The following is an 11,428-nucleotide window of genomic DNA, read 5'->3' on the forward strand; positions in this document are numbered from 1 at the left end:
CTGATCGTGAGCGAGGAAAAAGTCTCGCCGGGATGTCATTTTGCTTGCTCGCGGTCGCCAACTTGACGCTGAGGACTGCGCACAAGCAAAAAATGACCGCTGCACTACGCTACGCGTGTTTGCACTGTGCTACGTGCAGTTTGCGTAGTGTGATGTAGCGCAAACTACGTGAGTGTAGCGTAGTGCTTTGCCCAGAGTTAACCTTAAGGCGCAAGTTATCGTTACTTGAGAATATTTCAACAGGTGAATTTCAATTAAAATTAAAATGTTACATTGTCACTGAAATTCTCACCTAACCATAACATTACTTTAACTGTTGCTCTTTTCAGTGAATTTCTAGTTTTTTTTTAACATAACGTCTGATCTTTTTGATTCTGACTGCCCTATCTGAATCCATTTACCTTTATATTTATATTTTGTATTATGCATTGTTTTTTCGATTGAAGTGAAGCATTACCATTTTAACTTGCCTTATTTTCTTCTGTGTTACAGTTCCAGAAAAAGCCCTCCTGTCAGAATCTGGTACCCATTCCTGGTGGGCATCTAATGTCCTTGGTAATATCCTCTGTGGAGTTGCAGAGTGATTCAGAGAAGTGGCAGACCATTTCTCTTTGCTGATAAAATGAAAAAAGACTGTCAGACTAAAATGTCCAATGAGACTATGTAAAAACACAGCAATTCTACAATGTCGTAGATCTCCACACTTCTATACTAATGTAAGAACTGCCTGTTTCCTAAACACCCATGGAAACTGCCAAGATTAAACCAGTGTTTAACCAACAAATAGAGAAACACACAAGATTATAAATATCAATCTAGACCACAGCAATTTCTCTATCCTAGGGTACCATCCATGGCAATGCCCTGCATATTATTTTGTGGTTGTAAAAACATAATTTTGTAGTTCGCCTAAAAGCGCTTAAGAGTAAACATGCCAGCATAGTACATTATCTGCCAAATAGTTTGGGCATATTTCTGAGAAATTTACATCATGCTTGCTTGCATCACGCAAAGTGGTACATGCCTGACACAAACATCTAAGTCAGATTCATGAAGCCACACAAAACCACTTTACATGGCTTTGTATGGCTTCAAAAATCTGGATTAAGGCAACGCAACACAAATCAGTGTGTTGACGTACTCTACACAAGGAAGGTGCTGTATGGGCATTGCGGTGGGTGTTCCCACACAACTCCCATGGATTTTAATTCATTCCCAGATTTTCAAGCACTTGTAAACCTAGGAATGCTCCAAAAAGATATGCCTCACCAGGTGAGGCGTAACCAGGGGAAATATCTTTATTATTCCTCCTTTTTTCCTTTCTATGTGCGCTGCATTCTCGCTGTATTTTTTGGTGATGGATGGGGTGCCCCTTCCTACACGAAATCAATCCTGCATACTACACAGGCACGCTTGCACCATGGTGCAAGGATACCTGCGTTGGTGCTAGGCTGCCAAAATGGCGCCAAAGCAGGGGGAAAAGACAGGTATGTGCAGTATTAGATAAATATGTAAACATTCCTGCACTTTCACTGTGACGCTGGGTAGCGCAGCAAGGTGGCTTTCTGTGCTGCACTGCACCAAAAATGTAATAAATATGGCCCTTAGAGTCTGAGTTAAAGCATAGTGCCAATGAAGGTCTTGTAAAAATAATCAGATTCTTCATCCCCCTGCATCCGGCAGCATATTCACATTAACTTGAACATGGTAAGGTATTCGTGGCAGAGATGCCTCTTTTTGCCATCAAGTGCATCAACAGTAATCATAAATTCACCAAGGAGTGTGGTGGGTCAGTCATGCCACCTTCAGTAGTAGGTCCACTAACATCTTTGGAAGAGTTAGCACAGTGAAAAGTATCCACTGAATGGGTGTACATTTTCATTGAAAGTGAGAATTATGTGCATAATATGCTGGAAAATGTCCCTCATTACACTGTAATGGGGTAAGCAAGGGAACATCAGGGCCTGAGTAAGGTTATGTACAATAAAAAAAAAGGTCCAGTTGGGTTAGAACAATTAAACATAAATGATGCTTTGAACACCAGAAACATTTCTTTTAGGAAATTAAAAATAAATATTGAAAAAAACTAACAGATAATTAAGTACAATGAGAGTAATGTACAACATACTGTAGGTTGCTACAGTAGTGAGAGAGTGAAAAAGTGCTTGTGCTGCGTGACAAGTGAGAGTGTAGTGACTGTAAACATATAATACAAGAAAAAAATCGCAGTGCTACAGCCGACTACATGCTGCCTTTCAAGAATTATATTGTTTTGAATTCCCATATATCCAGGGCAGCAGGAAAATTGTCTTAAATGCCCAAATGGGGTCTTGTCTTAGTACAGGCAAATACTGAGTGTGTAATTTAGACCCAAAATAGTGAGGTTACTTGGAACCATCTGGGTGTGTCTTCATCAGGATGTGGGGGTGGAGCAGCCTAGAGGTGCATGAAAACTCCATAAGGAAGTTCCTTTTGTGTTAGGTAGACAGCAGCAGACTGTGATTTTTGTTCTGTATTATATGTTCTCGGTTACTACGTTCTCACTTGTCATGCTGCACAATCACTTTTTCACTATTGGAGCAACCTACTGTATACTGTACATAGATACTCTCTTTGTACTTAGGCCATAATATATGACATTGATCTAATTCCATTTCAGGTTGTGTTTTTCTTCAATATTTATTTTATTTTTCTTAAAATATTTTTTTCTGGTGTTGAAAGTATCATTTATGTTTAATTGTTCTACCCAACGGAACCATTTGTTTATGGGGAATGTCCTTCGGTATGCAAGGGAGATTGAATATAGACGCACTGACACCATACTCTCATTTCAGAGATTCACTCTATTGCACACATTTTATAGTAAGTATTCCAACATGCAAGTGCATTGATCAAATTTCAACACGAGGGTTCCACAAAAGTCTTTCCCATAGCGGAGACAGCAACTTAATGAAGAAACCTCTGTGCCATAGAAGGCCTGGAATATGTTAACCAATCAGATGGAGATTACACAAACTAAATTGTATTTAAGACTACACATCTGTAAATAAACATGTGGTGCCTGATGTATACTGATTTCAGTAATGATGGACTGGATCACTGTAACATCCTTTTGAAGACATTCATTCAAGCAGGGAGGAAAACAAGGCGTTGAGTTGCGTGCATGCAATAGCCAGTGGTAACTGCTTGGGGTCTGCCCTCTTGTCCACTTTTTTGTGCACTATACCTCTTAAGAAAGAGACCAGTCATGTTAACAAAAACCTTGATTCTGCACCTCAAGCACCAGTCTCGAACAAACTGATAGTCCACGGGCCAGGCCACATTCCCTCGAAAATGGAACATAAGCATCCCCAATCAGCCTTGCCATTCCTCATCAGTGAAGTATAGATTGAGTATTTGGACACAGTGAGTGCGGGCCCCACATCTGGGCATGTCAGTTGCACTTAGAACATCACACTAAGGGGAAAAAAAGGTGATGGGTGTAATACAAAGGTTTTAGTCACAGGCAGTTGCTTAGGCCACCTTCTAGTCCGTCATCGTTCACCGACTATTTTACTCCAGACTCCGGCTATATGTAACTCCACTTCAGGTTAACAACAAAATGTTCAGCTGCAGCTGGATCCTTGGATTTCTCTGCAGTAGCACACCCTCTTTCATCCGCATGACGTTCTACACTCCCCAGGTAACAATGGAGAGGTTTCCCAGAAGCAGGCAGGAGAAATGTTCAGTTGTATCTGTTCCACTAGGTTTCTACCGGGTCGCTCTTTTCCTGTGGCTTTCTGCACTCTTCGGCCCTGGGGGAGATGAGTAGGGACTAGTAGGTTTCATATGCAACACCCTGAACGCTGTGCCCTAGGGGTCAGTAAGAAGCTCGCACCCTTATCCTTTGGAGCAGCTTTATATGGGCATGGCTTTGAGATAGAATTGGGATCAAACCTAGCCAAAATTTCTGTTAGGGTAACAAGAATTATCCAATGCAGCAGCAATAATGTTTTTCTGTCTCCTTATGTTCTAGTGATCCCTCTCCTGGAAATTGGTCGAGCAGAGTAAAACCAGTCTGTGATTTCCTATGATTTTCACTCTCTTCAAGGTTCTATTGTCTAGGCTTCCCTTTAGGTATAAATGACAGTAGCCACAACAGGATTGTGGATGTACTTTTGCTTAAACCATGCAACTGATCTCCAGGGAGATTCTATGTCAGAACTGGAGGCTGTGATTATACCTTCACTTTATTTTTCACAGCAGCCATTTTTAACACAACAACAGAACTACATGTCCTGTGAACAGCAGAGAAATAAAGAGTTTTAGCAGAAGTCCTTTCACGCTGTCTGCCCTCCAGACCCCAGTTGGTCCTTTCACACTGTCTACTCTTCCTCTTTCTTTGCTTCTCAGCAGCAAGTTAAGTAGTTTTTCTTGTTTCTCCTCGGTGGGGGGTGTGGAAATGCGATATTTTGCTGTGTTTGTATTTGCGCTTGATAATCATTTTGTTTTAACAGAACCCCTGTAGTCGCGGGATGCATTTGTGTACCTTATGCAAATTATTTGCCCAATTGAAGTGTGTTGAGGTCCTCCCGCCGCTTGGGGGCATTGTGCCCTCTCAATGGGCAACGCGAGTCAGGCACTGGTGATAGAGTCCTGTCGAGCGCTGCCTTGCCTCTTGCCACCCAAGTGACACCTTAAGTGGTCTGTGTTTCCCTGATAGCTTTTTTATACCCCAGTAGGGGTCTGTATTGCATTGTTGAATACCCCGATGGGTCGTAAGGGTGCCCAGTGGTGCCGTGTGGGACACTGGTTCAGGTGGCTGTCCAGTGATTGTAAGGGGGTGTTGCGTCCCAGGGCTCTGCCCCTCAAATTGTGCACATTTGGCCACCCACATTCGTCTGGGCTCCCTCCCAGCACTGTGTGTGTGAATTGGTGCTTCCCAGCACTGCTCTGCCTCTTAAGTCCAGTGGGCTTTGTGGTCTTAGGACCATGCAATCAGAGCTGGATCAGTTCCAAGAGGAGAACCTTTTGGCCTATCTCACTTGGGATGATGACTTTTATTAGTCAGTGGACGACTCTATTATAGGGCTGTAAATCAGGCCATGGAGCCCTTGGAGCAGCAGCTTTCAGCGCAGATTGCGAGGGAGTGTGCCAGCGGCTGTGGGACTGGCGGTGTGGGTAGGTTATGGATGCAGACTGATGCGGCACTCGGGCCCCTACTACTGAGGCGCCTAGGCGAACCGCCAGCCCATGTTGAAGAACCTCTCAACTTAGGATGAGGTCTTTTGATGCTTTGACTACAGAAGCTGGGACATGTAGTCAACAATCAATGGTAGCAACTATCTAGTAGCACCATTAAGTGTAGATACTAAACAACAATATCATTTTAACTCACACGAATTTCACATATTAGGTCCTGAAGAATTGCCACGGTACTCACAGGCCAATAGGGCAAGAAACAAGTCGACCCTTTGAGTAGAGCACGAGATTTAATAAATAGCCCTGACCCGGGCCGTTGCCACTCTCTTATATATATTTTTATTAAGGTGGATTACCAATCAGAATAAAAACGCAATCTGGAATATCCAACCTTTTTTAACTAACACAGACTCACTGCACCATCAAAACACCCCTCCTTTTTATCTACACACACAAGGGCCACATACCCGCACTTCATCATACGGCAAGGAACAAAAGATCTCCGGTAAAGAGCCCCTTCGCGGGTGCCCGTTGAGCATTGCAGCACCGGCTCAGAGAGGAGCAGGTCCATATGATGAAGCATGACACCTAGCTTGCTGGGTGTGGGAGGACCCTAGTTCCGCCCAAGCAGGATCTCCCCTTCCCCCCCCCACCTTTTTCCCGCTTCCGCCTCTAAACCCTACTTTCACCACCACTTATTAACTGGTTGGTGACCACTAACATAGAGGAACTACTCCCACTTCCCTTTTTTGTACCGAATGGGCTAACCCCATGCCAGCTCCCCCTAAGTCCCCCAGATATCCCAGGATGATGCCCTCCCTCAAAGAAACAGTGTAATCTGGGAGTGGACGTAGATGCATTTGCACATTTAAAACAGGGCCCTGCTGACAGTTCTCCGACCCCCCCCCCCCACACTCGCAAAGCCTCGCCTGACCCCCTAGATGCTGTCGACTCCCCCGTGGACATGGATGAGGATGCAGACCCCGGGGGTGTCTCATACATGCTAGACCCAGATGATATTGTGCACCCTAGGTCAACGGACTGGATCCTAGGTGATAAGGTAGCCAAGTAAGTCGCAAGCAAGCTGTGCTAGCCCATGGAGAAGGACACTTGCAAACGCCTCCGGGCGGAGTGCCCCTGACCCAGTTTAGAGGGAAAGGTTGCCCATACTCCTGAGATAGACCCCAAGATGGCGAAGTTCCTAGCTAAATTTGTGAAGGACCCTAAGGAAGGTATTGATAGGTCCTGGTGCTCCTGCCAGGACAAGCTTTAGGTTGCGGTGGGTCCGGTGACTAAAATCCTAGATATGGCTAAGGAGGGCTAAGGCCTCAGGCTCATTGATTTCCCCAGAGGTGTTCTCAGCCATTGTGTTCTTGGAAATGGCTAATTGCACGCTCTCGACCGAGAGACAGCATTTTCTCTTGATAAACATGGACCCAAAATTGGCAGACCTGGCTTGAGTAGTGACCCAGGGTGGTTTATTCAGGGATCCATTCACCAAAGAACTTGGCAAGTTTGTGGTGACGTACACCTCACTGGACAAGGCCTAGTCCAATATCCGGAGAATCTTCTCCCCTCAGGTTTTCCAGGGAGCCGGTCGTGGCAGGAGCCGCTCGGCCGGGTGGTTCTCCTACTTCAACCCTGACAGGGGACAAGGTTCCGGACGTGGGCAGTATCAGGACAACTCATGTTACAATACTTTCTACCCCACCAGAGGGCCATTTTTCGTGGTCCCTTGCACTAGCGTCCTATGCAACGCCTGATAGCGTGCCACCTCAGGGGGGGTGACCTATTCCCAATCCGTTCCGCTTGCAGAGGAGGTGAGGTACAAGATGGTCTGGTGGCTCATGCACATGGAGGCATACAATTGACCCCTGTTTTCCTGTGGCACGCAATCTGGAGAAGGGATACACTCCCCCTGACAAAAAATAAGTAAGAATTTCTTAAATATGGATAAATGGAGGAGATCCAGATGGCTGTGCTACTTAGAAAAACTCCTAAACAAGATTGTGCTACCTGAATTATTTCATCATCCAGATGAATGTAGAAAGATCTCTAAAGAAAAGGTCAAAAATTTGTTTAGGATGAGGGTAGAGTATGAGAGAAGGGAAACTCATGGTAAGAAGCAGGCAATGGTGAACTATAGATCAATTCCCCCTGTGATAGAGAGAGGATATTTTTACTATCTGTCAGACGTTACAAATGCATATCACAGATTTATATTGATTAGGTTTCGTCTGAACATGATCCCTCTTATGATAGGATACCCCAGAAAAATCTATAACCATGCTGATTTAACTTTGTGCCCCTGTGATGGCTCGTCAAGACAAACTAATCTGCACCTTGTTTTATTCTGCAAACTGTATAAGAAGGAGAGGAACAGTTATTTAAACCCGATACTGCAGAAAAATAATTTTAAACATTGTAGGGTGGCACTATATTTTTTAAAGAGTCGATCAGATCCTTTGACTTGTTTTTCTCTCGCTTCGTTTCTCTGGGCCTGCATGAAAAAGAGGAAAAACTCTGCACTAGACCAGTCACTGGATGAAAAGTACGTAATAAGAGTAAAACCTTGGAAACAGTCAATCTTTTATAGGTCCAATTTTTTAAAAATTTAGTACGATGAAAATGAACTATTTTATTTCGGATTTTAAATGAAATTGAATATTAAAAATCCTTTCATTTCTTTTTTATATTTTCTTTTATGATCATTTTGTATTTGATCGAATAAAGGATTTTGAATATGACTATGACTGTTCACACACATCCCTATAAGTCGCTAATGCATGTGTATTATAATTGCATTTCTTGTAAAACAATGGTTGACGTTCTCCATACCAGTAGAAGCAGAGAAACAATTTGCTTCATTGTATAATCTGTTGAGGCCCCAGGATAGAAAATGCTGACAAACAAAATCCTCCCCCCACCTTGGTAGAAAAACACGATTATTGATGCACCAAGTAAAACTAATGATCAGTCCATGGCAGAAATAGCTTAGCTTGTAACACAAATGTGTCTCTCCGTATCTGATGAGTATGTTATGCAACTTTATATTGATTCCTTAATTATAACATATGAAGAAAAGTGAGTGATTAAGCTGTAAAGAATCATTAGATACTAAACAGTTACGCTCAGAAGCACAAACTAGCAAGAAAAAGTTAGATTATTTGTATTTAGTTTCTGATGTCATCTACATGTCTTACCTCCACTCCATATCCTTTATGCTGTTTGATATATTATGTTAAGTCTCCAGAGCTAAAAAAAACAATAATATATTCTATTAGAAACATCAACCCTTACAGTATTATCAATTTAACGAATATCCTATTTAGGTGTGGCAAATACCTTAAAGAAAAATCTGTGTTTTCTTTATACCATAGGTCTGCATATCATTCTTACAAAATTCCTAAAGATCTCACTCAGTAAAAGTTCAAAGAGCTAAAAAAGGCATTTCAGGAAGAAGTAAAATCCACCTTTCTGAACCAGTGGGAATCAATATACCATTGACAGTGTATAGCAAACGAGGCGCATCTGTTGTGCAGATAGAACACACAACAAGGGTGATAGGAATTGGGTTGTTGCTTTCAGAGGGGGTTAACCATACCAATCAAACAAAGCTAATCTTGTTGGACCAACACATAGTACTTTGGGAGTTGGGGCTCAATCCCTGGTTGCTATTACTCAAGCAGCAATCAATCATGAAAGAAGTGTGTGTTAAGTTCAAGCAGTGCAACCAATTTGAAAATCATAAAAACAGCAAAATATTCAAAAATCAATTTAGTAAAGTAGAGAAGGAATTTATCATCAAAATGACACAAAAACAATCAATATTGATAAAAGAAAACAAGTGATATGAACCTAAAATGTTTTAGACAAAAATAATAAGTTTCAGTTCCCGGAAGACCAGGACTTAGATGGTATTTCACCATGCCACGCCAGACTGAAGGCAGGGAAAGTTTGCTGTGTGCCCACCATATTTAATATGGCTGCTCAGAATTTTTTGAATTAATTGAAAAGCAAAATACTAATGGGCCCGATAGCCTCAGTTTTCTCCCAGGGTGTGGGGTCATTTTTCATTCTGGTGAGGACCACCTGTCTTTTCCTAGAAGCTAAGAACAGGAAAGCATACATCAAAACATATGTTAAATATGGCACATCTGAGGTATATATACCAACAGCCCCACGTCTCTTAGTTCGTTGGTGTAAGGTTTAGGTCAGCAGAAACTAAATAGAGTTGGCAGACCATCAGCTTTGTGTACTGGGAGTCATATTTACAAGGAGCTTGTGCCGCCACTGCACCATTTTTTTGGACGCAGTGGCGACGCTATCATTGCTCCACAGTTACAAGTTGAATCATCTAAGCTGATAAGTAACTTTTTGTCGGCCTGTGTCGGTTTTTCCCTTCATCGGAATCGGCTGAGTCATGTTAGTTTTAATATATGCAAGGTAGGCGTTCCACTTAAATTCCCCTGTAAAACTGAACTGTTGGTATTTATGACTTTTTCCCAAAGTGATACATCTTTAGGAGGCAGGCGTCTGAGCTTGAGATGCATCAAAATTCCTACGCCTCTAATACCCAGGCATAGGAATGACGTATAGGCTGTTTCAGTGGAATCTGACCAGTTGAAGTGTCTTCAAACTGCAATCTGCAATCAAGTCACATCCCCTCAACAAGAAAGTGCACACATAAGGAAGGTAACACAGTAAATCACACATTGCACACCATTAATGACTTATGTCACATATACGTAGTATAGTGGTACACATAAGTACACTATGCCCAATTGTGTGCGTGACGTCCAGGACTAATGTAATGGAGTGCAAGGTGAGTTTTTCACCTTTTGACACTTCATTACATTGGTCACCGTAGAGTAGGCTACTTGCGTAAGTCAAACTAGCGAAGCGCTAGTTTGACTTACGCAAGTAGCCTACTCTGACTTTTGACGCATTGCTGTAGTTGGGTCCGTTTTATAACCAACTACAACAATGCTCCACTTTTGGGCCGGATACCTTGCAGCTTCCTTCCCACACATACCTCAGAATTTCTGATGCCTCCTTTATGATTTGTTATACACTTTTGCAAAATAAACAGTTTGTGGCCTAGCAGAACATCAAAGGGTCCATACAAGCTGGTTTGCAGCTCACATTCTTGTTATAGTAATAGAGGACAATAAGTCATTTCCACAAAGCCGTTTTCGCTGTCTTTGAAACGAAGGCCTTGATTATGAGTTGGACTGAATAAGGAGGGTATTTACTGCACTCTGAAATTACAACTACCTTACGGTTAGGTAGTTACCAGGTGCGACAGATACCTCCTATCTTGAATTGTCAGCTCGAAGCATAATGTGGAATAGGTAAACAACACTCAGAATTCATCATGCTTTGCTTTTTCCGAACATTTTCTCAAAACAAATTTCAAGATTTTTGGCGTGACAAAATCTAGCATGTAATAATTGAGGCGGTATGTGGTCTACTGGAAAACTTTGAATTCCTACACCTAACCCTATTTGCAATAGGATTCGAATTACCATTCTAAGAAGAACAAGCATTGTCATAGCCAATAGGTCTCGCATCTGGGACCTTATAAGTGTTTAGCCATGCAACAGTTGGTGTTGTTGCACCAAGGATATTCAGCTGCATAACTAAATACTTATAGGGTCCAAAAAGCGAGACCTATTGGCTATGCCAATGCTTGTTTGTTTTTTGTTGCTGTTTTGTTTAACCACATGACTGCTAAGGCAATTCCCCTCCTGTGCTGGAAATTGTTATATTCCATGTATCATGACGAGCAGTGTACTGCATGACGAGCTGAGCTCGTCATGAGCATGGAAGGGGTTAAGTTGCCAGATCTACAATAGCTGGACATGGTTTTTGTTAACAGTTCTTTGCATCAAATTAACTTGTTTTCATTGCTCTGAATGTTGTTTCCATTCTGGTTGTAGGAAGCAGTCATTCCCGGTGGTGTGTGGGCTGACTAGCTGTGCCCATGCGCCGAACTCTGCAAATGAGAAAAAGCCTGGTGCAGGCGCAATTTACAAGTGTGGAGTGAGTGAGCCCCAGGCAGCATGACTCACTCACACAGGAGTTCATGCACTGCACCTGCATACTCAGCATGGTTTAAGGAAACTCGACCTCTTGTCAGACCTATCTAATTTGCCAACAGGTTATAACTTTGCTAATAATTTCAAATATACAGCACAGATATAAAGTTTCAAGAAAACATGACTTTCATTTAGATTATATTTTA

At 42.4% G+C, this 11,428-nt stretch overlaps 1 protein-coding gene across 2 annotated transcripts in view; it reads right to left on the minus strand.

Annotated features, from left to right (window-relative positions):
* Positions 1–8,436, minus strand: part of LOC147690266 (uncharacterized) — a 52,806-nt gene extending 44,370 nt beyond the window's left edge. For both annotated transcript variants that reach the window (XM_086937901.1, XM_086937900.1), the window contains exons 1-2: positions 8,385–8,436; positions 471–614 (exon numbers count right to left, since the gene is read on the minus strand). In XM_086937901.1, coding sequence (XP_086794027.1) covers positions 471–614; positions 8,385–8,395 — 155 coding nt within the window. In that variant the 5' untranslated portion in view covers positions 8,396–8,436. The remainder of the gene's footprint in view (positions 1–470; positions 615–8,384) is intronic.
* Between the last annotated feature and the right edge of the window lie 2,992 nt (positions 8,437–11,428).

The sequence above is a fragment of the Lissotriton vulgaris genome, chromosome 9, assembly GCF_964263255.1.
Source record: "Lissotriton vulgaris chromosome 9, aLisVul1.2, whole genome shotgun sequence".
Taxonomy (NCBI): Eukaryota; Metazoa; Chordata; class Amphibia; order Caudata; family Salamandridae; genus Lissotriton; species Lissotriton vulgaris.